At 33.9% G+C, this 27,298-nt stretch overlaps 13 protein-coding genes across 13 annotated transcripts; 6 read left to right on the top strand and 7 right to left on the bottom strand.

Annotated features, from left to right (window-relative positions):
- Nucleotides 1-46: 46 nt before the first annotated feature.
- Nucleotides 47-1,400, top strand: HYPBUDRAFT_133549 (adenosylmethionine-8-amino-7-oxononanoate transaminase; the record flags this gene model as incomplete). The annotated part of the gene is made up of 1 exon (XM_020219519.1): nt 47-1,400. Exon 1 carries the CDS (start codon nt 93-95, stop codon nt 1,398-1,400), a length of 1,308 nt encoding a protein of 435 aa, XP_020079388.1. The 5' UTR covers nt 47-92.
- SYS1 (Sys1p) lies at nt 1,376-2,065 on the bottom strand. Its single transcript, XM_020220627.1, has one exon. It carries the CDS (start codon nt 2,033-2,035, stop codon nt 1,454-1,456), a length of 582 nt encoding a protein of 193 aa, XP_020079387.1. The 5' UTR covers nt 2,036-2,065; the 3' UTR covers nt 1,376-1,453.
- Nucleotides 2,066-2,271: 206 nt separating this feature from the next.
- Nucleotides 2,272-4,497, bottom strand: DRS1 (putative ATP-dependent RNA helicase; the record flags this gene model as incomplete). Its single annotated transcript, XM_020223969.1, has 1 exon — nt 2,272-4,497. A coding segment is annotated over one exon (2,226 nt), but the record flags the coding sequence as incomplete, so codon positions are not given.
- Nucleotides 4,498-4,822: 325 nt separating this feature from the next.
- Nucleotides 4,823-6,881, bottom strand: LMO1 (Lmo1p; the record flags this gene model as incomplete). The annotated part of the gene is made up of 2 exons (XM_020222092.1): nt 4,823-6,759; nt 6,827-6,881. The coding sequence occupies 2 exons, from the start codon at nt 6,879-6,881 to the stop codon at nt 4,823-4,825; spliced, it is 1,992 nt and encodes a 663-aa protein (XP_020079385.1).
- A 2,835-nt stretch (nt 6,882-9,716) lies between these two features.
- CYR1 (adenylate cyclase) lies at nt 9,717-14,381 on the top strand (the record flags this gene model as incomplete). The annotated part of the gene is made up of 2 exons (XM_020218077.1): nt 9,717-11,520; nt 11,614-14,381. The coding sequence occupies 2 exons, from the start codon at nt 9,717-9,719 to the stop codon at nt 14,379-14,381; spliced, it is 4,572 nt and encodes a 1,523-aa protein (XP_020079384.1).
- A 369-nt stretch (nt 14,382-14,750) lies between these two features.
- Nucleotides 14,751-17,733, top strand: CHS6 (Chs6p; the record flags this gene model as incomplete). Its single annotated transcript, XM_020222680.1, has 1 exon — nt 14,751-17,733. The coding sequence occupies exon 1, from the start codon at nt 14,938-14,940 to the stop codon at nt 17,731-17,733; it is 2,796 nt and encodes a 931-aa protein (XP_020079383.1). The 5' UTR covers nt 14,751-14,937.
- A 59-nt stretch (nt 17,734-17,792) lies between these two features.
- HYPBUDRAFT_4200 (protein tyrosine phosphatase-like domain-containing protein) lies at nt 17,793-18,476 on the bottom strand (the record flags this gene model as incomplete). Its single annotated transcript, XM_020223409.1, has 1 exon — nt 17,793-18,476. The coding sequence occupies one exon, from the start codon at nt 18,474-18,476 to the stop codon at nt 17,793-17,795; it is 684 nt and encodes a 227-aa protein (XP_020079382.1).
- A 107-nt stretch (nt 18,477-18,583) lies between these two features.
- HYPBUDRAFT_151692 (uncharacterized protein) lies at nt 18,584-19,458 on the bottom strand. Its single transcript, XM_020220626.1, has one exon. The coding sequence runs from the start codon at nt 19,354-19,356 to the stop codon at nt 18,664-18,666; it is 693 nt and encodes a 230-aa protein (XP_020079381.1). The 5' UTR covers nt 19,357-19,458; the 3' UTR covers nt 18,584-18,663.
- A 245-nt stretch (nt 19,459-19,703) lies between these two features.
- Nucleotides 19,704-20,270, bottom strand: HYPBUDRAFT_151691 (uncharacterized protein; the record flags this gene model as incomplete). Its single annotated transcript, XM_020220625.1, has 1 exon — nt 19,704-20,270. One exon carries the CDS (start codon nt 20,268-20,270, stop codon nt 19,704-19,706), a length of 567 nt encoding a protein of 188 aa, XP_020079380.1.
- Nucleotides 20,178-20,670, top strand: HYPBUDRAFT_180310 (uncharacterized protein). Its single transcript, XM_020222896.1, has one exon. It carries the CDS (start codon nt 20,284-20,286, stop codon nt 20,584-20,586), a length of 303 nt encoding a protein of 100 aa, XP_020079379.1. The 5' UTR covers nt 20,178-20,283; the 3' UTR covers nt 20,587-20,670.
- Nucleotides 20,671-20,711: 41 nt separating this feature from the next.
- Nucleotides 20,712-22,090, top strand: DUG3 (glutamine amidotransferase subunit). Its single transcript, XM_020219200.1, has 2 exons — nt 20,712-21,750; nt 21,916-22,090. Exons 1-2 carry the CDS (start codon nt 20,754-20,756, stop codon nt 21,978-21,980), a joined length of 1,062 nt encoding a protein of 353 aa, XP_020079378.1. The 5' UTR covers nt 20,712-20,753; the 3' UTR covers nt 21,981-22,090.
- A 402-nt stretch (nt 22,091-22,492) lies between these two features.
- On the bottom strand, nt 22,493-25,486 carry HYPBUDRAFT_146662 (uncharacterized protein; the record flags this gene model as incomplete). The annotated part of the gene is made up of 1 exon (XM_020219983.1): nt 22,493-25,486. The coding sequence occupies one exon, from the start codon at nt 25,484-25,486 to the stop codon at nt 22,493-22,495; it is 2,994 nt and encodes a 997-aa protein (XP_020079377.1).
- A 1,244-nt stretch (nt 25,487-26,730) lies between these two features.
- Nucleotides 26,731-27,234, top strand: HYPBUDRAFT_104051 (mitochondrial 54S ribosomal protein bL21m; the record flags this gene model as incomplete). The annotated part of the gene is made up of 1 exon (XM_020218325.1): nt 26,731-27,234. One exon carries the CDS (start codon nt 26,731-26,733, stop codon nt 27,232-27,234), a length of 504 nt encoding a protein of 167 aa, XP_020079376.1.
- Nucleotides 27,235-27,298: the final 64 nt, after the last annotated feature.

Genomic DNA, 27,298 nt, shown 5'->3' with positions numbered 1-27,298 from the left:
GAGTTCAATTGACTCACCAGCTCGTTCCCATAATATAAATATAACCTTGAAAGGGTGATATAAATTGAATCTCTTTAGTTAATCAACACACTATGAACCATAACGAAAAGGAAGAGTTTGACAAAAAACACATATGGCACCCATATACCTCGATGTTGCAGCCATTGCCTTGCTACCAAGTGAATTCTGCAGATGGTGTATATATTAACCTTGACACTGGCGAGAGACTCATTGATGGTATGTCATCTTGGTGGTGTGCTATACATGGATATAATAATAAAGAGATAAACGAAGCCGTTGTTGAGCAAGTTCTGAAGGTGTCACATATTATGTTTGGTGGGATAACTCATGATCCGGCGATTAATCTTTGTAAATTGTTGGTCGATATGACGCATAAAGACCTTGAATGTGTATTCTTATGTGATAGTGGATCCGTATCGGTTGAGGTTGCTCTTAAGCAGGCAATTCAATATTGGGAAGCTAAAGGTGAATCGAATAGAAAGAAGTTTCTTACCATTGGACATGGCTATCATGGAGATACTTTTGGGGCAATGTCAGTATGTGATCCAGTGAATTCCATGCACACTTTATACAAAGGATATGTCCCGGAAAATATATTTGCTGATCCACCCCAGATAGGATACAGAGATGAATGGGATGAATCAGACACTTCCAGCTTCGAGAGTAAAATCGAAGAAAATAAAGACAAGCTTGCGGCAGTGATTATCGAGCCGGTTCTTCAAGGTGCTGGAGGTATGAGGATGTATCATCCAATGTACCTCAAGAGAGTTAGGGAACTTTGTGATAAACACAATATACTCTTGGTCTTAGATGAAGTTGCGACCGGCTTTGGGCGTACTGGGAAATTGTTTGCTTATGAACATGCAAACATTAGACCCGACATCATGTGCGTTGGTAAAGCGATTTCTGGTGGATATTTGACATTAGCAGCCGTTATTTCCACAAGACAAGTTTCAGAAACAATCAGTTCAGGCAAAAGTGGTTGCTTTATGCATGGTCCAACGTTTATGGGAAATCCACTTGCATGCGCTGCAAGTGTAAGAAATTTAGAGATGTTGCAAACTGGCAAATGGAGAGAACAAGTGGCTGCCATCGAAAATCAATTGTTGAAAGAGCTTCTACCATTGAAGGGAGAAAACAACAGTCGCATTAAAGATGTTAGAGTTCTTGGTGCCATTGGGGTGATAGAGTTGACTAAACCGGTCAATATGGGAGGTTGCCAAAAAATGTTTGTTGATTTAGGAGTCTGGGTCAGACCATTCGGGAAGTTGATATACATAATGCCTCCTTACATCATCAAACAAGACGAATTAAGCAAGCTCATAGGCTCCATAATCAAAGTGGCGAAAGAGGGCCCCATTAAAGATGATGTTTATTAAGAATAGTATGCTATATAATTGTAAATACAAAATGAACAAAAGAATATTGGTTATTATTTCGACAGGGATCCTTGGGTTTCTGCATCCAAGTTATGCATTTCAATAGGTTGAGATGGATGTTGTACTTCACCCAACTCCTGTTGATCTAGCATATTTTCAAAAAATGTAGTTCTCAACTCTTTCCATCTTGTCAGATATGTAGACAATGACAAAAGGATTATACTGCTTAAAATTTGGAGACACCACCATAATACCGAAGTAGGAAACTTTCCTGAATAAACCCATACAACTATCAAGTTGATGATATGAATTGTAAGAGCGAAATCCCAGACCATCTTAGATCTACCAACAACAATAGTAACAAATAAAACACACAAGAGGGCATCAAAAAGCCATAACGCGAAAAGCATTAACCCCATTGCATTATTCAGAGTAATGAGCTCCCACAGAAATATCCAATCGACTTTGAAATCATATCCGTTTAGTGATGCTACCAAGTAAAAGATAATTAGTGCCGTCAAATAATAAAAGCATTGTAGTATTATGATTTGGAAAAATAGCTTTGATGGGTTATTTATATCGTGATCCTGAGATCCTGCCACCAATCGTCTGTAGCCGTTTCTGAAAAATGTCATCTTGTCCAAGTTATTATGTTGAAGTTGAGGTATTAGACATTCTGTTACAACTTGTTTAAGAACGGAAACAATTTAGGACCAACAAACTGAAAAAAAAATAGTGCAGGTTACAAACGTACAGGTTAAACACTGCCACTGCAAAAAAAAAAATTTACAACCAATTTATGATTATTTAAGTTTTATGATTATTTTAATTATTTAATATACAAATTTAAGGTCTATTTCTTCTTACCTTTCACTTTGACATTACGAGACTTACCTTGGAATGCCAATCTATCAGATTTGGTTTTTTTATAAGATCTACCGGATTCTTTTCTGGCTTCAATAGCCTTTCTCTTTCTAGAGTTAACTTTCTTACCGTGTTTTGTTAAATGTTGCATTACTTGAGTTTGATTTTTCTTTTTATCTTCTTCTGATTCAAACCAAGTTCTTTTTGGACGAGCTTTGATTTCTTTTTCATGTTTCATTAAGTTTGAAGCCTTATTCAATTGCATTTCAGCTTGTAAAATTTCTTTTTCTTCCTTCTCTTCATCTAAGACTTCTTGAATAGTGTCATTTTTTTGTTCAACAAGAAGATTAAGATTTTCGACTTCTTTCCAATCAACATTACGAGAAACAGCCTTTCCCTTGATATGTGCTTTTTTATTTTTCTTATTTTCTTCTTCGGTTTGGGCAATCGACTTAAGACTTTCTTTAACAATTGCTCTATCTTGGGTTGATTCACCAACAAAGGTGATAGATTTACCATCTCTACCGGCTCTTGCAGTTCTACCAACTCTATGCAAATAAATTTCATGGGATTTAGGCATATCATAATTGATAACAATTTCAATTTTAGGAATATCTAAACCTCTAGCAGCTAAATCAGTACATATTAAAACTGGTACCGTCAAATTCTTAAAATCAGTAACACTTTGCAAACGTTGTTCTTGCGTTAATGAACCATGTAATTCGGAAACTTTCATACCAAGTAAACCAAGAATAATTCTCAATCTATGAGCACTTTCTTTTCTTGCAACGAAGACAACTATACGATTTTGTTGATTTGGATCAACAGTTTTCAATAAGTTGAATAAAAGAGCGGGTTTCAAATGCTCTCTTTTACGGATACGAACGAATTCTTGGATTAACTTTGAAGCAGCTGCTTTTGGAGGATCAATCATAATACGGACTGGTTTATCTAAAGATAATTGAATTAAATCTTGAATTCTGGTATTCATAGTAGCGGAAAATAATAATGTTTGTCTTTTATGCTTTGGAATTAAAGATAAAATTTCAGTTAATTCAGTTTGGAAACCTTCTTCTAACATACGATCAGCTTCATCAATAACCAAAACTTCTAATGATTCAATTGAAAATGAAGCAGAATTACGAATATGATCAATTAATCTACCCGGGGTGGCAATGACAATATCGGGTCTAGTTTTCAATTGTTGTTCCTGTTGTCTTAAATTTAACCCACCAACTGCTAAACCAAAATTTAAATTACTAACAAATCTAGCTATTTTCTTCCCAACATCACAAACTTGAATTGCCAATTCTCTAGTTGGAGTTAATACTATAACTCTTGTGGAGGCAACTTTACTTGGTTTATATAAAAGTCTTTCAATGATTGGTATCATGTATGCAGCTGTCTTACCAGACCCAGTAACAGCACCAGCAACTATATCTTTACCCAATAAAGAGATTGGAATAGATGCAGATTGAATTGGTGATGGCTTTGTATAACCCAATTGGGCTAAACCTTTCAACACAGGACGTGATAATTGCAAAGATTGGAAATTCTGGTGGGTTTGCTTTTCAGCATTTTCGGTATCTTCTTTAGTTGCATAAAACTTGGCTATTTCTTCTGGTGAGTCTTCAGGCTTTTCTTCCGATTTACCATCATCTTGATATTCCATTTGTTCACCTTCGTCTTCGTCTTCTTCTTCGTCCTTATCCTCATCCTTATCCTCATCTTCTTCATCACTGCTTTCTTCTTTAACACCCATACCAAAGCCATCGAGTGCTAGTTCTTCGTCATCTTCATCATTGGCTTCTTTTTCTTCTTCTTTTTCTTCTTCTTCTTCTTCTTCTTCTTCTTCTTCTTCTTCCTTCTCTTCTGCAACATCCTTGGCATCACGACCTGCTAAGCTTGCCAACCCCCCTTTTCTTCTTAAGATTTCATCAAGGTTAACATCTTTAGGTTTTTCCCCGACTTCTTTATTTTCTTGATCTATCTTGAAATCCCAGCCATTAAATTGGGTAGTGGTGTCAAACCCATCCATACTGAATTGGAAATCTGGATTTATTTCATCTGGAACACCTTCTTCTTCTTCTGGCTTTGGTTCTACTTTCTTTGTTTGTTTCTTTGATTTAGACTTTGGTTTTTCTATTTCTTCTTCATCAGAGGAATCATCTTGAATTACAGGTTCAGTTTCTGAGTCGCTATCAATGGTCAATATAAAATCATCCTTTGGGGCCTTTTCCACCGCAGATTTTGACTTTGACTTTGACTTTGCCATTTTACCTATAAGCGTTTTATATTGCTAATTGCAAAATGAATAGATCAATATTATCTGAAAAATTTGAAGATGAGCTTTCAAAAGAAAAAAAAAAAAAAATAAAATAAAAAAAAAAAGCTACGATGCGCAGAAGGGCATCCTTCGTCAATATACAGGATTTGCAATTTTACATTCACGACAAGGTCTAAACTTGATATATTAAAGAATTATAATAAATAACAGGGATATTACAAAAAGAATTGAAGGATTATGGAGAAAAAGGGGAGATGAAGGAAGTGAGGGACTATCTATAATGATAATTGTCAGTACCTAATTCGATTAATTCTGCCAAATCATAATATTCATCATCATCTTCACTATCTTTATCTAAATTAACTGCATTTAGTTCACCACCCATTGATTTACTTTCTAAACTTAAAAGCTGAGTATTTCTTCTAATATCGATTAAGCAATCCAATTGTTTTTCAGTATCTTCACTTAATTGACCTTCATGAATCATACCTTTTAACATTTTCAACCCATCTAACCACACATATTTATTAACTTGAGTATCAGTATAAAAACTTAATAATTTTTTATTATTTTCACCAACCAAGACGATTTTTTCATAAGAGATTGTACCTCTGACTGTGATTAATTTATTATTTTTCTTTTTATCCTCTTCACCAACATGATCACCAATTTTAGAGGATTTAAATTGATGAATATCCGATAAATTGATCGATTGGGTTTCCATTTCTTCAAAGGAAGGATTAATTAAAGGTTTTTCAACAAATTCTTTGAAGTAAACCGATTTTCTATTTGGAGATAATAAAATAAAATAATATTTAAAATTAGATTTTTTATCCTTATTTTTCAATAGGTATTCACCATGATTTTCAGTATAGACCCAAGAACCTTTTAATAATTGAATAACTCTTTGTTCACAGACAAAATCCATGACTTCACTTGCTAAATGATGATCAAATTCAATGAACCTATTTGTCCAAAAATTTTGATGTTTCAATTTTAAATTTAAAATCTGATCTCTTCTCATATCTTCACTATCATGGGAAGAAGTAATATCCAAAATTTCTTCAATTGGTTTATTTGAATTAGCCAAATCAAATTCTAAATTGATGGTATAAGATTCCAATAAATGTAAAATGCCATCAACATCATTTGAATCTAATTGAGCTTTTGTTTCTTGCCATAAAATCAAACAATTATTCATTGTATAATAAATCATTAATTCCCAACTTAAAATTGATAAGTAAATATTTGGGAAACTTTCATGATTATGGAAAATTTTAATCCATAAGTCAGTAACTTTTTCAATAAATAAACATAAGGGGAAAGTTCTTGAATGATCACTCATCATTAATTCTTCATGAAATTTTTTTTTAAAAGTAATATTTGGATCTTTTAAAAAAATTTCTAAATTCATTGCTAATAATATTGTAAAATTTTCGATAATGAATTTTTTTGGATTATTTGTAAAACCTGCTTTAATAAATTCATCGGTTGTTGCAGGAGTACCATATTCATTAAGAGAAGTTTCTAAATTAATGTATAAATTATTTAACATTAATTGATGGGATTGTATTGATAAATCAAAAGTGGTATCATTTAAATATTCATTCAAATTATAATAAGCAATTTTTAAATTATGAATAGCATCTAATAAAGGTTGATCATCAGTTTCAATCAGATTACCAACAGTTGCAAAAAAATTGACATGTTTTAATCTAGCAGCTAATAAAATTATACTATTATAATTAAATTTTAAAGATTTATTAATTAAATCAGTTACTAATTTAATTGAAAAAAAAATTATTTTGTTATCAGTTAGATATAATTTTTGAGTTATAATATCAATCACATCCATACAATGAATTAATGAATCATAAATTGGAGTATATTTATCAATTGAATCATCTTTTGATTTAAAAATTGATCCACTTATAGTTACTGATGCTATTTTCAATATAGCTCTATAAGTTTCAATTGCTAAATTCAGACTAACAACCGAAAATAATGCTCTAAAACAAGTATAATCTAATATATTTGTAAAATCATTTGAAACTGCTTCACTACCAATAACGTATTCTAATAATTTTGCCAAAACAACAATTGAATTAACTTTTTCTTGTTTATCCTTACCCAATATCCCATTTTTCAATGATGCTCCATAATTTAAAGCAGTTATTGAATCTAATTTGGCTTTATTTATCGAATTATCTGGTTGACGTGTTAGTATTATCAAGCTTCGACCTAAAAAAATCAGTTTATTCGGGCTTATACATACTCTTGGGGGATAACTCCAGTAATTTTTCATTAATTATTCTTGATGGATTTGACATTTGCAATAATTAACTCCAATAAAAAGATGTTATATCCAAATCAAGTTATCAACAAAATTGATTCGACAAGGGAAAAAATTATCATGGCACCAAAAAAATTTAACCGAGCATACGATTACACCAAACGCCAACTCGAATAAACACCAATACAACCCAAACGCCCAATGGGGAAAACAACCAGATGTAACGGTCGTTTAGCTCTCGTCAAGTATACGTATGATCATGGTTCATGTTAAACTTACAACCCCGACTGTAGATCCAATACACAGACACTGACAGAAGAGTAGGTACAGTTATGCCAATACAGTTATACTACAGTTATACTAGTTATACTAGTTATACTAGTTATACTACAGTTATACTAAAGTTATACTAATACAGAGACGTATAGTTATATTAGAGTGATTTGGGTAATTGACCGATTTGGTAATTGAGTTAAATATATGAATGTGATAGATCACATCCTTTTTGTAAACTACTCTAGCGGCTAAACTACTCGTTCTTCTCATGACCTCGATCAATACTCTCCCCTGATCAATTGATCTTTTCCACAACTTATACTTCTTTCTTACTTATTAGCTAGTTATTGATCTAACCCGGAGGTAGTTTGTCTAGTCACGCCTAGTTCTTGTTCGACCAACCCTACTAGCTCGTATTCTACTTAGTTCTACTGGTTATTATTCTACTAGTTCTTATTCTAGTTCCCCTGCTACTTATTCAACATTCTGGTCTGCTTACACTACTGTATCATCGATCTCGGCGTTTTCTGATTTAGATCTTACAGCGCTTGGTCTCTAGCACATTCCTACACTGCTCCTGCTTTACCCCTTCTGCCTGGTACCCTCTTTTGAGTCACCACGATTATTCTTGACGTCTCAGCTTCCCTTGCTAAAAGTGACTTTTGTTCAACTCTTGATTTCAGCTATTCGGTTCCTCAGCGGTTTTTCTTTTTTGTTTTTTTTGACTTCCTTTTGGCTTTTTTTTTTTTTTTTCCCTTTGTTTCTTCGTTTTGTCCTCTCAAATTCCTGCTCTCTCTTTTCTCTTTAAATTTGACACTGGAAAAAAGATTTCAAAACTTTTGATCCTTCCTATTCTTCTCCTATCTCCTTGCTACTCAATTTACCCATATAAATGAGTTTCTTGAGAAGAGAAAAGTCAAGATCGAATTTGAAATCATCGTTTGGATTTGGATTATCCAATTCCAACCCTGATTCAAATTCGAAAAAATCAAACCATGAGGATAATAGATCTCAAATTTCAATTGATAATCCTGATTCCCCTTCTCCTATAGCCCAATCTCAACTTCAATCCCCTCATCATCATTTAAACCCCCCTAATCACCAGGGATCAATCTCAAGCCAGGGTCAAAACAAATTGGCTAAGAAGGCAAGTCAATCCTCAATTGCTCCCACGATTTCTTCTTCAGTTTCTTCTATTAATTCATCAAGTAATTTTAGTCATAATAATAATTCAACTTCCTATAATAGACGGGATAGTCCTGGATTCCCCTTTAATGCAAGATATGATGAACAGGATAGTTTAATGTTTGATGATAACTCAAGTCAAAATAAATCACCAGCAACTAAAACTATATCAAATAATGATGTATCTGGTAATACATCTTCTCCAAATCATCAATATTTCCATAATAGATCAAACTTAAACCAAAACGAAGATTGTAGTCCAAGATCTTCAATCATTTCTTTAAATCGTTCTAGAAATAATTCAGAATCAGATTTACCAAATAATAGATCTCCAAATAATAAATCAAATGATTATTATGATTATACTAATAACTTAAAAGATAATTATAAAGGTTTCCATTCAAATAGACGTTCAAAAGGTATTAACATTCCTCCACTTTCTCACCCAATAAAACCAAAATTTAAGAAAAAAAGTGGATCTCTTTTAGGTAAATTAATATATTCAACTACGTCAAGAAAAGATTCGGATGCTTCCAATTATTCAAATGATTCTCAAAATCATACCTCTAATCATTTAACATCTTTCAATCCTCCCCCCAATGTCCGTGATTTTGACCAAAATGATACCCGCAATTCAAATACTAATACCTCTAGTCGTCAGAATTCAGTTGGATCTAGTGGTAATAATTCTTCTAATATCAACCAACATAATCGTAAAAGTGTTAGCTCATCTGGTTCGGCAAATTCTGGTAAACATAAATTTCGTATTCCTTCTTTAAATCTGCATAATAATCAATCACAAAATAATCAACAATCGGATAGACATGATACTAATCAAAGACTGGTCTCTACTGAAGGTTCTTTCAACAATGGTAAAATGTTTGATCTTGATATAAATTTAAATGAACTTCATGATATTGTTAAACCTCCAACGGATCGGTCAAATAAAAATTCAGTTACGTCTTCAGAAAACTATTCTCCAACTGATTCAAATAGTAGATCCCATTATGGCTCAATAAGCGATTCTAATGACAAGAATCCTTCCTTTAATTCTAATAAAACTAACCAAAGATTACCTACTAGAAGATCTTTCACTTCATTAGGTAATTTGAAAAATATGACAATGACTCCAGCTACGAAATCTTTTGATCAGAAAAATGTTGGTGTTTGGAAAGCTCCTGATAGTTGGGATGTGAAAATAGAAAATCCAAATATAAAAAATGATGATGATTCTTTCACAGACTCAGAAGAAGCCGAAGATGATGATGGTGACCAAAAATCATTAAACTCAAATAATGATAAAAAAGATTATTATGAGTTCAGTGGCAATAAAGTTCCCGACTCTTTGAACCTGAATGGTGATAATAGTCATCTTATTCAATCTTCAGAATTAAAAGATGATCAACAGTCGATGTCTTCAACTTCTTCTGCTAATCTGAATAATCGCGTTAAAGGATCTAGTAATACAAAGCCATCTTCAAATCCTGGATCAACTTCCTCTACTCCCGGATATCCTAAACCAATTGGTACAACTTCTGCCGGTGCTTCTTTCACCCCCCACAGTTCGAATAAAAGGCAAAGATCTAAACATGCTGATGATAATATTGATTTGCTGTCTACAAGAACACATTTACCAGTCTTATATGGTTCTCGTCAACGCTCACATGTAGCTAATGCATCCAGTGATGCTGCTAGTCATTCAAAGAAGGGTCCAAATCATATTGTGAGAATTTTTAAAGAAGACAATACATTTACTACCATACTTTGTCCATTAGAAACAACGACAGCCGACTTATTAACAATTGTACAAAGAAAATTTTTCTTAGAAAGTACTTCAAATTATCAAATCACCGTTTATATTGGTAATTGTGTTAAAGTTTTAGAACCTTTTGAAAAACCTCTCAAGATCCAAATGGGTTTGTTAATGTTAAGTGGGTACGTCGAGAAAGATAACTTAAAAATCATCGGCCGTGAAGATTTATCCTTCATTTGTAAATTTGTCGTTGAAAATATCATGTTAAGATCTTTAACTCACGAGGAAGAAACCATTTTATCAAAGGACTACGTCGATGTCAATATAAGCAGTTTAAATTTGAAAAATATTCCAATCATCTTCCATCAACATACTTATGAAATTGAACGTCTTGTCGTTTCTGATAATCCTTCAATTTATATTCCTTTAGATTTTATACAATCTTGTAATAATTTAACAAGTATTGTTTTCGCTCACAATGGTTGCTCCAGATTTCCAACTAATTTCCTTGAAGCAAGAAAATTAACTCATCTAGATTTGGAACAGAACTTTTTGGATGAATTACCTTCTAAATTTAGTCATTTGAAAAATTTGAGCCATTTGAAACTAAATTCGAATCAATTGTCTACTTTACCTAAATCTTTTGGTAAATTAGCAAACTTAACCGTTTTGAATCTCTCCTCCAACTATTTCAATCATTATCCGGAAGCAATCAGTGAATTAAGGAATTTGAAAGATTTGGATTTATCTTATAATGATCTCTCCGTGATTCCACCTTCTATTGGAAAATTGAGCAAATTATCGAAATTGAACCTTTGCACTAATAAATTGAGTAAATCTTTACCTTCATGTTTTACAAACTTGGTTTCTTTGAAGAGATTGGATATTCGTTATAATAAGATTTCGAATGTTGATGTTTTAGGATCGTTACCAAACTTAGAAGTAACTTATGCTTCTAAGAATAATATTTCTGCTTTTAGTGATAAAATGGAAAGTTTGAGATTATTACACTTTGATAGAAATCCTATAACTAATTTAGAATTTCAAAATTTATTGCCCCTTTTAACAGTTTTAGATTTATCCAAGGCCAAATTGACTTCTATTCCGGCTGAATTCATTTCTAAGATCCCTCATATTGAAAAATTAGTTTTAGATAAAAATCATTTGGTAAACTTACCTGACGAATTGGGTAATTTAAATAAGTTAACATCTTTATCACTTTTTGGTAATAACCTTCAAGTACTTCCTTCCACTATTGGTAAATTAACTTCTTTGCAATTTTTAGATTTACATTCAAATAATTTACAATTGTTACCAGATGACATTTGGAACTTGAAATCATTGTCGGTCTTAAACGTTTCTTCAAATATTTTAACTTCATTTCCAAAACCTCCATTATCAGTGGCTAAAAGGATATCCTCCTCTGCTAACTTTAGAAGTTTGGCTATGGAAAAGGCTAGTAGTGATGAACAAGCAAGACCTTCGATCCATTCACCAAATGAAAATGACGAAGTTATAGAAAGATCTACTGAAAATATCCCTACTGTAAAGTCAGGAGAATCTCATTCTCCAGAACGCTCGTTTTCTTTATCTGATAGCTTGTTGGTTTTAACTTTGGCAGATAATAGATTAACCGATGAATGCTTCGAGTCAATTTCTATTTTGGTTGGTTTGAAATCTCTTAATTTGTCATATAATGATATCTTAGAAATTCCAGAGGGTGCCTTGAGAAGATTAACCCGATTAACCGAATTATATCTTTCGGGTAATGAATTAACCAACTTACCAGCAGATGATATTGAAAACATCAAGGCCTTGAAATTGTTATTTTTGAATAATAACAAAATGGTTGCATTACCGGCAGAATTAAGTAAGTTGGTCAACTTACAGCATTTAGATGTTGGGTCTAATCAGTTGAAGTATAATATTTCAAATTGGCCATACGATTGGAATTGGCATTGGAATCAGAAACTTAGATACCTCAATTTCTCGGGTAACAAAAGATTTGAAATCAAACAAAGCCATATCAAGAATCCTGACACCGGAGAAGATTACGACAGTCTTTTAGTATTGAAGGAATTGAAAGTCCTAGGTTTAATTGATGTCACCTTAACAACTACATCAGTTCCTGATCAAAATGTTGATATGCGTATTCGCACGACTGCTTCTGAATTAGAAACAATTGGATATGGGGTTTCAGATTCAATGGGAATGAGAGATGTCGTATCCAGTAGAGATATTTTCATCCAAAAGTTCAGAGGTAACGAAAATGAAGTACTTATTTGCTCCTTTGACGGTAAATCAGGAGCCCCTCATAAAAGTCATAGGATATCTCATCTTGCTAAGAGTCTTTTGGTTCCTTCTTTCACAAATGAGTTGAACAGATTAGGTTCGAATGAAGATGTTCACGATGCTATAAGAAGAACATTCCTTACTTTGAATAAAGAAATCAATAGTATCCTTGCATCTCAAAAGACTAATAATTATACTCCACCCTCTGCTAATCCTGATTTGGCTTCCTTAAATCTTATCGATGATGCGAAAGCTGGTTGTTCTGTGGCTATCATTTATATAAAAGACAAGCGCTTATATACTGCAAATATTGGTGATATTGAAGCGCTTTTGTCGAAGAATAATGGTGATTATACATTACTTACACAGAAACATGACCCTACTAATAGACCTGAATTCGAGAGAATCAGAGCTTCTGGTGGTTACGTTTCAGGAGATGGTGCTTTGGACGGTATACTACCAGTGTCGCGTGGTGTAGGTTTCTTCCAGTATTTGCCTCATACTCATTCTGGTCCTGACATCAAAGACATTGAACTAACTGCAGCTGATGATATGATCATTTTGGCTTCAAAAGTATTCTGGGACTATGTATCCTATGACTTGGCAGTGGATATTTTGAGACAAGAAAAGGACGATCCAATGATTGCCGCCCAAAAATTGAGAGATTATGCAATTTGTTATGGTGCCACTGATAAGATTGCAGTGATGGTAATTACATTAGGACAGCAGAAGTCTAAAAAATTCGGGTCGAATTCCTTATATCATAACTTGGGTCGTGAAAACGATCTATTCACCAACAAAAAGAGAAGAGATAGAGCAATTCAGCCAGGTGACTTAGCATTAAGAAGATTGGAAGATGAAATTGAACCACCGGTTGGCGATTTGGCATTGGTTTTCACAGATATCAAGAATTCGACCTTGTTATGGGATACTTATCCAGTTGCCATGAGATCTGCGATTAAACTCCATAATACTATAATGCGCCGTCAATTAAGAATTGTCGGTGGTTATGAAGTAAAGACCGAAGGTGATGCTTTCATGGTTTCTTTCCCTTCCCCAACTTCAGCTCTTTTATGGTGTTTTAATGTTCAACATCAATTATTAACGGAAGATTGGCCAACAGAAATTTTAGAGACCGACCAGTGCTGTGAAGTCACAGATGGAAAAGGTAATGTTATCTTCAGAGGTTTATCAGTGAGAATGGGGGTCCATTGGGGTTCTCCAGTATGTGAACTTGATATGGTCACTAGACGTATGGATTATTTTGGTCCAATGGTCAACAGAGCTTCAAGAGTGAGTGCAATTGCAGATGGAGGTCAAATTGCTATGAGTTCTGACTTCTGCGATGAAATAAAGAATTTATACGAGATTCATGAAAAAATTGAAGGAGGTAAAACAACCATTAGCGAAGCCTACCAAGGTAATGTTCTTGCGGGTGAGATCATAGAACGAGAAATACACTCACTAGAAGAGAATGGATGTAGCTACTTCGAATTGGGAGAAAAGAAATTGAAGGGTCTTGAAACTCCAGAGCTTGTTACTTTAGTTTTTCCCAAGAAATTAGAAGTTAGATTCGAAATTTTCCAGCAACGTTTGTCTAAGGATGAAGACATCGGATCTGCTAGTCGAGTGGTAGGTGCGTTACCTGTACAAAGTATCTACGGTTTGAGAACTGTTTCCTTGAAATTGGAAAATCTCTGTTCATCAATGAGCGGTGGTTACCACGTTAATGAAGGCTTTCAAAAAAATTCATCAGGTATTATTTCTGAAAAAATCAACACTGACTTTAAAGAGTCAGATCTTATTAGTCTCTTCAACCATATTGTCACAAGAATTGAAAATTGTGTTGTCATACTCGAGCTTAGACAAAGATTGAATGAAGCCAATGGCCACAAGGGAAAAATCGACTTTGTGGGTACGAAGAATATCATGGCTGTCTTACAGGAATTTAGCAATATCATGAATGAAAATGCTAGTTTAAAGGCTGCAATGGAGTCTCGTAAACAATCTGGTTATGTTGAAGAACTCTAGTTAAACTTTAAGACATCAAAAATTTATCTTCAAGTGAAAAAACAGAAGAGCAAAAAAAATAAAAATAAAAATAACAATAAAAATAATCGAAACATAAACTACATTATATACGTAGGTATACATATACATTTAATTCTTTTACGGTTCATAATTTAATTTATTCTTATGATTTCTTGGTGTTATTATAGATTACGAGTAGAGAACTTTTGATTTGATTCCTTTCGGTTGTGGTCCCGCACGCTCAATTTAAATTTCTTACAGCGAAACAATTGAGTTTCAGTTTTGCTCGTATTGTTTGAGCCAGATCGAAACAGATGAATATTTTCATTTGATTGACATTTTACTTCTCTTCACTCAATTCTTTATTCACTCTTCAATTAGTACCCTTGGCTGGGGGATAGTATCCAGGTACAATCTCTGACATTAATTAATTTTATTGAATTGATATATATATTCCAGCGACAACGAGAGAAAGATTAGGAGCAAATTTGTCTTACAGGATCCAATTGAATCCAGATCGAAGTAACTAGTTTGACAGAAACAAGGAATAGTAGCCATGAGTGATGTGGCAAAAAGATACGTGGGCCATCAACTGCCCTCTTCGCTTCCTTTCCAACTTTCCCCATACTTATCGTCATCATCGTTCACATCATTACCATTAACAGAAGATTCTAACAGCAGAGTGCCAACACATTTTACTGTTCCATGGATTCGTGAGTTAAATTTCGGACAATCCATTGCAATTAGATCTAAAGCAAATGACTCTATTGGCTTAGATCTCGCGAATAATGGGTCTCCAGACTTAATACACTGGGGAAAATATTATGGTAACAGATCATCACTTTACTTGAACAATGATTTCGATTTTGTAAGCCTGTCCAAAGAAGGTAACCGGAAAGATGATGATGGATATATTGGTTTTTATCATTATGCCAATGGTATATCATTATATTCGAGAGAAGACTCAGTCGAACAATATATAACCCAAGTGATCGGTCTTGTCAAGAAAGAAGATGGTTACCATTGGAAAAAAGACATAAGTAGTGAAAACTGGGGAAATTTCAAAAGAGAAATGATTGTTACTTACTGTTGTTATAATATATTCAACAAGTCCGACTTTAGAGCTAAGTTCATCATACATACTTCAAGACCTCAGGCAAAATATCCAGTAACCATTGATCGTTCATACACAATTACCCCGAACACGAATGACTTAAAGAATAGAAAAACACACGCTTTCAATGCTAATAGTATCAAACAATTATCAGTAACTTATTGGGAAGAATTGAACGCTTCATCTTTGATTAGGTTGTTTGCTCAGTTAGATAATCCAGGTTCACAATTGACTGGGTTGGTAAGTTTTGCAAGTTTTACAAACTCACAGAATTATATTATACCAGCAATTAAGAGCTTGGTTAAGTTTTTACCAAGGGGCCAATTAACCGAGATGAGACAATGTCATGGTGTTCCAACGGGCTCTGGAAGTCAAAGTGAAGGATCTAAAAAAATCAATTATTATAGAAATACTTTAATAGATGCATTAATCAGATTGGTCGAATTGGATATAAGCGGAAAGACTTGTGATGTTGCCATCAAGGAAATTAGACGAAGATACTACATTGGAGAAACTGGAGAGTGGGACATTGTGATTTTAAGATTACTCAAGGCCCACATAGGTGAAAACAAAGAACAAGAATATCTTAATTTAATTCATCGACATTTACTGTCACAAGTAATCACAACTCAACTGGCAATAATTTTAATCGAGCAGATAAAATTTTTAATCTCGAAACAAAGTTACGACTTAGCATTAAAAATATCGGAAAAATGTGTTCGTATTTTACCTCTTGACTTTGACTCTTGGTATTATTTAGCCCTCTGCTCAATCTTGACAAGAAATTTCGAAAAAGCTTTGGTTGTTATGAATAAATTGCCAGTTGTTACCTTGAATAAACAGAGAAATAGTGACATAGAGCTAGTTTGTGGGATCAAAGATGTTTATATATCGACATTTGCAACAAGATTATCCGCAAATAATTCAGAAGTGATTTCAGAGAAAACATTTGACTCATATTTTCCATTACCGAAAGTTCACGAGGATTGCTACTCAAATTTTAAATCCAATTCAACAACATCTTTACATAAAGTTCCATCACAGAGTAATCAGAAACTGAATGATCATTTAGTCGAAGAAGGATCAATAAAGAGATTATGGCATGACTTGTTTATTTTCAATCCACATCTCAGACATCCTTTCACTGGTAACCAGTTTTATCATTCTCCTTTGATGTCAGCATCTACTGCTGAACTTTCATCAGTGGACCCCAGTTTAATAAAGGCTGGTGGACCTAATGCTTCAAAGAGTCATCTTGCTGCTCAATCTGCTGGTACTCCTACATCGTCCATTCTCGACTTTGATAGAACTTCAACATGGGGTAGATGTTATGACTTATTGTCATTGTTTGTTGCAATTATTGGATGGGACAACTTGGTTAGTATCAAAGAACGGACATTCCAATCAAGAGTTTATAGCTCAACTGAGAGTGTTAATCAAAAAGAATTCATCGTTAATCATAACCAAGAAGATAGTCATGGGTTTATTCAATGTGAAACATGGCTCGAGCAATTATTTTTGGTTATATATGAAGATTTAAGATTACTCATGACAAAAAGTAATTTGTTCAGAGAAGATCAGCAACATAGCGCTTTAGAGTGGGAAATGATGGGATTACTTGGTTGGTCCGCAAAGTATAAGTTGAAAGAGTCAATTAGCTCAATAATGACCAGTGTTATGGGTGTTGCCGCTGAGGGTGGATTTGATTACTTTGGTACAATAAAGTTACTTGAAATTTATGATGAATTCGTCTTGAGTGATACCAATGAGTCGAATATTGATTTATTCAGTGATGATTATGAAAATAAAACGTTCAGTAACAAAATAATATTGAGGGCATTATCACCAAGTTTGTATTTGGAATTTTCAAAATCTTTAGCTGAAGAGTATTTAACGTTGGATTTCATTTTATTCAATTTGATGAGATTAATAAGTTGGAATTTAAGATGGTATCAGTATACACCAAATTATCTTGTTGTTAAAGTTCTTACCAAACTATGTGTGAAATATGATCTGATATTTGTAAGAGGAAAGTTCAGAGTTGTTTATGAACAAAATAAGAAAAACAGTGCTTTAACATCAAAACCAAAAGTGAATAAATTTTCACTTGGATATTTATTTAGCAGTCCGAAGGAAAAACCTACAAAAGTGTATGAGTTTACAGATGGTGATACAATTATTGATTATACCGAAAAATTAATCTCATGGATCGATGAATTAAGAGAGACTAATGTTTAATAGAATGAAGTAAGTACATATAGAAAATTAAGAAATAGCATACTGAAATTTTTTCGTAATTATTGGGATTTCTTTTCGTTAGAATTAGTAGAAATTTTACCTAAGACCTTTTTTCTTTGTTTAATCATATAGGTATACAAGGTATAGAAACCTGGAGCGTATGTTGCAATGGTGGCAATCAAAAAGTAGTAATACCAAGAACCAATGGAGTTTTTAGCTTCATCCAAAGATAAATAAATCATGGCAATTTCACTTGAAACCCCAGTTGGATATAACACCCAGAAAGTTGAGTAACGTAACCAGGTTAAGAAATAAGGAACACCATTAGGATTACTCAAGTTGGAAGCATAATAAGAATATCTTATAATCTCAGTGATCGACCAAGATAAGGTAAGAGTGATATAACACCAATGATAGTTAGCAGGAGAATTTGGTAATAATTGCATAATCCCAAGAACAAGTAGTAAACGAGAAAAAACTTGAGCAGTGGTAGTGACGATAGGCGACTTAACGATTCCAAGAGCAGAATTGAAAATTTCAACTACGGCAAAGCATTGGATAACAGTTAAGATCAAGTTTGTTTTATTGAAAAGAATAGGTTGACCTTCAAGAGAGCCCAAAAACACCGTATTGAAGAGAACAATTGACCAAAATGAGGAAGAGATCGAGTTATAAGCGATAAGCCATTTGTTAGGCTCAGCTGGTGCCTTGGTTGCTCCTGATTGTTTACCTGTAGAAGACATATTGTATTGAGATGAAGGATGGGAAGACAAGTCGGTGTTTTCGAGAATTCTTAAACATCACCAAAAAACTACATTGAAAAAAAAAAAAAAAAAAAAGCTAGAGACACGCCTAATACAAAACAAGACTTTGAAGAATTTCAATATTATTTATAAGAGTCATTGAGCTAGACTAATTGAACGTTGGTACTCAAGCCAGTTTTCTAAACTTCAATTGCCTAGTTAAAACCTTACCTCTTTGCTTGATCATGTAAGCATATAAAGTGACAAACCCAGGGACGTACAGAAACAACCCAAAGACAAGAAAGCAGTAGTACGGTGACCATTTGGGCAACACTTGTAAGCTCTGGTACACAATAGTGGACTCACTAAGAAGCCCAGCTGGATAAAGAAGAAAGAAAGCAGAGTATCTTATCCAGATCAAAGCATAAGGAATATTATCCGGGTATACCAACTTGATAAGGTAGAAACCATATCTGATGATTTCGGAAAAGCACCATGCGATAGACATTGTTATGTATGCAGCAAAATTGAAATTACCAGGAGAGTTAGGTAAAGTATACGAAATACCGTGGGTTAATAATAAGCGGGCAGCAAATTGAAGTAAAACTGTACCGACGGGAGAGGGCACAACACCACTGATTGCATGGATGATTTCAAAACAAGCATTGACCAATTGGATATCCACCAAGAGTTTATGGGGGTAGCTAGAGAATTGGTGACTGACGTAGATATTCGATTGGTATTGATCTGGAGTGTCTGGATCCAAGTACAGTTGTAGGTCGTTTAGCGTCGCATAGAGAATTACCGACCATGCCAATGCAGTGGTGGCATTGTACACCGAGAGGTAGACCTCTTTCAGGGTCTTCGAGCGTGGTGTCATTGAAGAATACTTGAATCAAGTTGAATCAAGTCGAATCAACTTGGCTTGAGATTTGAGCTCCGGGGGAAACGATCCGTACCGCTGAGAGAAAAAAGGTTTCGGGTCTCGGAGTTTATTCGCAAGGAGCACAGTGATTGCAAATGCATAATCTCCTTCACAAAACGAGTATTCGTTTACAGCATTATGGACAATCAACTATCATTAGAATCGTGAATAAATGAATATATAGTAGAAATGAAACAAACAAAGTATATAGGAAGGCACAACCGAAAGGTGTCGCAGAAGAATTGAATTCAGGCAAAAAAAAAAAAGTAAACTAAAATAAAATAACAACAAAATGACAGCCATTAAGCAGGAGAAAGACCGGCATCGGTAATATCCGCTTTGTATTTGTTCAATATAACCGATAAGGACTCTTCATTATTGGCAATTAAGTTTTGGTCCCAATCAACCACGAGAGGGGCCAAGAACAAGTTGGCCGGGTTGACATCAGGGGTCGGATCATTAACTAGGGAATTAAAAGCTTCGTATATCATAGAGTATTCACCTTCCAGGAAAACCTTCAAGTTTCCAGAACCACCTTTAGCGTTAGCCAATAACCCAATTGGAGAAGTCACCGTAATACTAGAGTTTTTGTTGGTAGACAGTCTTTGATCTCTCATGAATGGGAAACAGTCTCTCAAAATATCTTTATGAGTTTGATTATGCAAACATTGATGATAAATAAGATTGAATTGATCGTAAGTTGGCATTTGATTAGCCATTAAATCAACTTGAAATTGAGATTTTTCTTCATTCAATTTCCAGTATGATTTATCAAGAATCTTATATAAACTAGCTGATGCTGGTACTTTAGCATTATGGAAAATAGAAATAGTAGCTGGCGAGTGTTGCAAAGTTCTGAAAAGTGACATTATAGTAATCTTAATGAAAAGAAGGGCAAGAACAAAATTACTACCGGATCAAGCTTTGTTTATATACTCCTACAAAATCTTATCAGCTCACTTAGCCTTATTGGCTATGGGACTTAATTCCCCAGTAAACAATATGAAAAATAAATGGAGGTATAACCCCGGAAGTACAAAACGTCATAGTAAATTGACAGTTTCGGAGTGGATGGGAATTCCTTGCAAACAAGCAAACAATAGAATGACTCGTTTTACATTGTGGAGGTTTGGGTGCGGGATGACTCGCCCTTCGGATAGAGGGATGGTGGTGCAGGGAAACTAGTGTGCTAACCAGACAATACACCCGTACCACGTCGGATTGAGGGATGTATCACGTGGAACGGAATAATTGTGGTGTACGGATGTTTGTTAGCTCAAAATTGCATTTGCAATTGTGGGTCAGCTTTTCAATCAAACAACTACTTATCTTTTGAAACCACCAAGAAGAAGATGTGTCGTTTCATGATATACAAGGGCCGGGAGTCGATGGTGTTGTCGGACTTGCTCACCAAGCCTGCCCACTCAATCATCAACCAATCGTTTGACTCGAGACTAAGATTAGATATGAGAAACCCAATCAATGGTGATGGTTTTGGGGTGGGTTATTATAGTACTTGTGACCAACCATGCATCTTTAAAGCCATCACTCCGGCTTGGAATAATGTGAACTTGAATAATTTATCCCAATGCACTGAATCGGATTTGGTTTTTGCTCATGTTAGGGCTTCAACCCAAGGGGTTTTGCTGGAAACCAACTGCCATCCTTTCTCTTATGGTAAGATTATGTTTATGCATAACGGGGGCATTCTGTCGTTTGATAAGATTAAAAAGAAGTTGATGAATCATTTGGAAGATGAGTTTTTCCTTTATATTCAAGGTTCAACCGATTCGGAATGTTGTTTTGCTCTTTTCTTAGATACTTTATTCAAAATGGGTTATAATCCTACAGATTTAAATGTTCAGTTTCCTCACAAAGTTTTAAAGCAAGCTTTATTGACCACTATAGAGTTGATTAAAGACTGGCAAACGCATGTAACTTCAGAACCTTCTCTTCTTAATTTTGCTATAACTGATGGTGAATCAGTGGTCATCAGTCGTTATATAACTTCGAAAACTGATGAAGCTGCTTCGTTACATTTCAGTACCGGTTCAAGATTTTTTGAATATGAACCTGGTTTGTTCAAAATGGAAAGATTGAATCGCTCTCAAGATGTTATCTTTGTTGCTTCAGAGCCCTTGACTTTTGAACGTGGTGATTGGATATGCGTTCCAACTAATACTACTTTGACAATTACAAAAACTAATACCGTTTTAATGCATCCTATTCTTGATGAATTCTATGATGATGGCGGTATTGAAAGATCCTCCGGATTAGCAATGAGTAAAGGTTTGATGGGTGGTTTGCCAACTAAAAATAAAAATAAAGAAGGTACCTCGCCAATCTCTCGTCCAACTTCCTCTTCTTCGAATATTGAACCCATCAATGATGTTAAACCTCCGGTCTCCCCTATACCATTGACAGCCCGCTCTTCATCTTCGTCTCCAATGTCTTCTTCGTCTAATATTACTACAAACACCCAAAGTACCCCAGTTCTAGAAACTGACGATAAAGAAGTGGAAACTACTTTACAAAATTTACCACCTCTTCAAAGAGAAGGTAGAAAAATTACCGCATAAGTTTACTTCTAATATTGGTCTTATTCATTTTCTTTTTTGGCATGTTTCTTTTGGGATCTTTGTAATTTCAGTTCTTTTTACCTGGACCATTTTTAATATATATCCAGTCGTCTTTTGTAAAATCATAAATATACATCTTACTAAAATTGGATACTCAAATAAACAAGAAATGGACTTATTATTAATAACATAAGTATATTGTTATGCTTGAAAATTGTGTTAGAGTTTAGAGCGAATTAGTATAGTGAAAGAGTGAAAGAGTAGCTTAAAGAAAGTAAGTTAAGAAAATTATAAAACAAAAACAAAGACAAAAAAAATATTAGTTATATAAGAGAAGTCATTAAATATATCAACATTAATCATTTCAGACATTCGAATTTACTAAGCAACCCCTAATATGGGGCTTTAAAATAAAAAGATAAAAAGATAAAAGTAAAGTAAAATAACAAAAAAAAAAATTGAGCAAATGAATATAGAACAAAATAAAAGTTGAATGGATCCAATTTAAAGTTTTAACCTTTACTAGCGGCTCTGGTTAATTTATGTCCATCCTCACGAGGAAAATCTTCTTCATAATCAAGAAGCACACCATCTTCGTTATCCGACGAACTTGAACTTGATGACAAATCATCCTCATCCACCGAATGAGGATCCAGAATTGACAAATCAGAATGAGTCTTCAATGTCCCTTCTGAGTCATAAAGAGGATTTGATTTCTTATATGACAATCCATCATCATTTGGATCAATATATTCATCATCAAATTCATCTTGAAACGGTTGCGAATCATAGGACTCAGGAAACTGACTCTTTGATTCTTCCTTTTTATTGTCTTCATTGATAATTTTATTATCCTCATGGGTAACTTTGGTGACCGATGGAGTAATGGATGCAGTATTGGTTAACTGCTGGGTCATGTAAGTGGTGAAATGATCATCATCATCAGATTCTGATTCGTCGCTGGAATTCGACTTGTTTGTCTCAGCCTTTTTTGATTTTATTTCTTCATCATCATTTTCTTCCTTCATCGGTGGTTTGTTTGTGAATATTGCTTTGTTCTCAGCTAAATCGGATTCTTCATCCTCAGGTTCATCTTTCTCATCAATTATTTCCTGATGGTCATGATTCTCACCACTATCTGAATTATCATCATGCCCAGTCTCCACAATATCATGGTATTCTTTTGGGTCATATAGTAAATCAGATTGGAGATCATCGGCTTCAATGATGTCGCCACTTCCTTCATCAAAAGTTTGAGAAGATTCTTCTTCTTCCTCACCACCTAAAATTGCATTATATTTTTCTCTCGTATCATATAAAACATGGCTGACATAATTTGACCAAACTTCGTCTTCAATCTTTTGGTCTATTATTTCACTTAAACTATTGACAGGATAAAGTTGGATGAATTTGACAACTTCTTCCGCAATAAGAGTTAAATGACCCATGAATCCCAATCTTAAACCATTATGTTTGGCTTCATATTCTGAGCATAAAGTTTGACCCTCGATGATCTTGTTGGTGATATCGCCTCTATTAAACAAATCGATAGCTAAAAACTTATTGAACCCGATATCCATTGAGCCATTTAAGACTTGTTGAACGATATCAAATACAACATTATGTAAGAAATTGTTCCAAGGAAACTTGAAAAACATCGCTAAAATATTGGAAATTATTTGCGTATCAAATAATGCAATTTTCAAGAAATCACCAATAACTGGTTTTGATCTGATTTGATCTTCGGATAAGTTTGCATTCGCATGAGGTTCTTCAGCTTCATCATCATTTGAAAAATGATTTGGTTGACCAAAAGCCTCGTCTTCTTGATGTAGTCTCGAGTTGAACGAATCAATTGTATCATTTGCATAATCTTCATCCTCGTTGTTGGCTGATTTCCTCTGATTATTACCATCGGTTGAATCATTCTTATCACTGCTTTCTGTATTATCGTCTTCGTTATTAGGTAAGATAATAACTTCATTATATTTAAAACTTATAGGATCATATTCTTTCATTTTATCTCTTAATAAGTCTCTTTCTTTCACAACATCGAAACCCTTGTTATCATTTAAAAGAGCCATATTAGAGCAATGCAATAATTCAGCAATTAATTCACAAATTTTAAATCTCTCGAAACCCAAAGGTTCAATGACACCAAAGGGAGTTTTCAAACTTGGTTTTTCATCACCACCAAAATCAACTAATAATTTATTAAAGTCATCTATCTTATCACCGAAAACTTTTAATAAATGTCCTAAATATATAGGGTCTCTACCAGTTGGGGGATGACTTTCTAAAGTGATATATAACACTGGTAAAATATCGTAATCAGAGTTATTTTTCCTGATGATTTCTATAATAATACCAACACCATTTGCTAAGGCATAACCACCCTTTAACATTATATTACATAAACGATTCATTTGATCATAGGAAACCAATTCTCTTGTAAGTTCATTAGGACCAATGGTTGAGTTATCAGTTGTTGAATTAGCAGAGATCGTGATTAAAGCTTTTAAAAAATCGGCGGCCGAAGACTGTCTAACCAATAAGATATCATAATCAATATCTGGACTATTGGTTATATCAAGAGAATTTATCAAGTATGTTATCAAATCTTGATTTTGAAGGAAATCAATTATTCCGGTGGCATTATCTTGCTTGTCAGTGGATATAAGTTTTAAGAGAAAATCCATCAAAGGAGGATTTGATAAATTATTCATGAATTTTTGAACTAAACAAGGTTGATTATCAATTAAGTAAGTAATCATTTCTTCGCATTTCATATCCAACAAATGCTCCATAATTTTCATGAAATATGTTGATAAATTGATAGAAAGAGGGCTATCGTTATCTAATATAGCCCATAATTTATTTAAGTTTTCGGTAGATTCCATAACAGTATCAGTCAATGACCAGACATCTGCACTCAATATTTCTGCAGCTAATGTAGCATAACGAGTTCTCTTCTCTTCTTCAGTTTCATTTTCATCATCGTCCTCATCATCTTCTTCTTCTTCTGGTTCATTTTCATCATCAGTGTCATCACTTTTATCTGAATTACTCTTTGAGGAATTTTCTTCGTTAGTATCAATTTTATCAGTAGAGCTAGAAACATTTTTATCATCAGTTTTAGAATCATCATCATTGGCATCATCATTTGTTTTTGAAGTATTATCGTTGTCGTTTTTCTCATCATCTTTATCATTAATATTTAAATCGTTAAATTTTTTAATGATTTCATCTTGAGAAGCACCTTCATGGATGACTAAATCAACTAGTATACTCAAGACTTCTTCTTCACGTAAGAATTCTAATAATAGGGAGTTATTTGATAATAATTCTTGTAATAAGTCATTTTCATCTAGTAATTTCATAAGCACGTTAAAATTATTTGATTGAGGATCACCAGATTCAATATTGATCGAATGATTTTCAAGTAATGTAGATATATTAGATAATGAGGTAAACCCATTACTAAATTTCCAAAAAGAACCAGACATTTTAGATTTTTGAATGCACTAATTTAAAACAACAAAAAGAAAAGGGAAAATAAATGCAAAATGAATATTCTCAAAAAACCGAATAGATGCCGGTATTAGAATGAGCGAATAAAGATTAAAATAAGGAGTAGTAATGTACAGCAAGGGATTCTATATCGATTCCCACGTAAATAATGACAAAGTAAATCAGAAAAGAAGAAAAAAAAGCAGAAAAAGTGGAATAGTAGTAGAAAAGGAAAGAAATAAGTACAATATGAAAATCAAAAACAAGTCGTAACCATATAACGGGAGGAATGGAGTTGGAATAAATAGATATAAAGAATTTTTCTTTTTATCTGATCAAAGACAAAAATGTAGCAATTTATATGATATTATGATATTAGCTTCAAAATAAATCTCTTATTACAAAGCAAACACCAATGGATATAATTCGAATTGTTTTCCAGTATGGATTGTGAAAATCTTAAGAATTGAATGGATTTGCCAATAGCCGCCAACAATGGACGCCTCGACAATGATTCGAAACAAGCGAAACGTTCGAAACGTTCAGTTCAGCCTAGTGTGTCAAGTTGATTTCTTCACACCTCTTGATGTATACTGTCCTTGAGCAAAAGTTATTGATCCAAGGGGTTGGGCGGGTAAACTGCTAGTGGAATTCTCTTCTCTTTGCTAACTTGGTATAGTTTTGGCCCAATGAATCTGCAAAGCAATGTCTAAAGAATCTTCCAGTGACTAATAGACCAGGTGCAAATTCCTAGTGATGAAGAAGCAGGTTTTGTTGTGGATGGTGTTGCTGTTAGTGAAAGAACTATTATTAAAAAAGGTACAAGTTTGTTGATATCAAAAGCTTTTTTTTCCCTTCTTCTGTTCCTCTAAAATTTTCTGCTGCTCAATTTTTGACTTTTTTTTTTTTTTTTTTTTTGTTTTGTAAGCGAATTTTGAGCGAAAATTTTTTTTTTGTCTTTTTCGTCCGTTGATGGTTGAAAAAACATACTGAAAATTTGGTTTTTTTTTTTAATTAAGGACCATTTTTGTAACCTAACTATTAGTGTCCTAGTGAGAGTGTGCGGGAACCCATCAGGATAACCTCTAGTGAGAAAGACAGTTAGAGCTAGGAAGCTAACCAAAAAAAAAAAAGAAAAAAGGTGAAAAATTGAAAAATCAAGTAATCAAAACCACCAAATAATCATATAAACAGGATCAAGATGTTTCGTTCTATACTTCAGACATCCTCTAGACAATGCATGGGATCATTCTTATCCAGACAGGGTTTGAGAAGTGCCTATGTTAATGCAGGCCGTTCATTGGCCTCAGCCAGTAGATCTACCGGTGAATCAGTACCAAATGCAATTTCCAAAGCATCAGCATCTCCAGCCACTGATTTGAGTGCTTTAAAGCTCGACTCCAATGGATCAAAGGACTTGTATGCCATTTTCAGACTTCATAACATGCCATATTTGGTCACCAAAGGTGATTCTGTCATTTTACCATTCAAATTGAAAAACGTTGAAATTGGAGATAAATTGGTGTTAAATGACGTTACTGCACTTGGCTCCCCAGAGTATACATATACCGAAAAGAAGGGGATTTCACCAGACTTGTATGAGTTGTCTGCTAGTGTTACCGAAATAACTAGAGAACCTTACTATGAAGTTCAAAAAAAGAAGAGAAGATGTAGAAGAATTAAAACGTTCCCAGTTTATAATTACCAAACTCACCTCACTATTAATGAATTAAAACTTAAATAATCTACATATATCTCATCTTGTACATAGACATTGTCATTCTTGCTCTTCTACATATTAATTTGTA

Source organism: Hyphopichia burtonii (genome assembly GCF_001661395.1).
Source record: "Hyphopichia burtonii NRRL Y-1933 unplaced genomic scaffold HYPBUscaffold_1, whole genome shotgun sequence".
In the NCBI taxonomy this organism is placed as follows: domain Eukaryota; kingdom Fungi; phylum Ascomycota; class Pichiomycetes; order Serinales; family Debaryomycetaceae; genus Hyphopichia; species Hyphopichia burtonii.
Note: the sequence above shows the minus strand (reverse complement) of the source record. Positions and strands in the feature narration are given on the sequence as shown.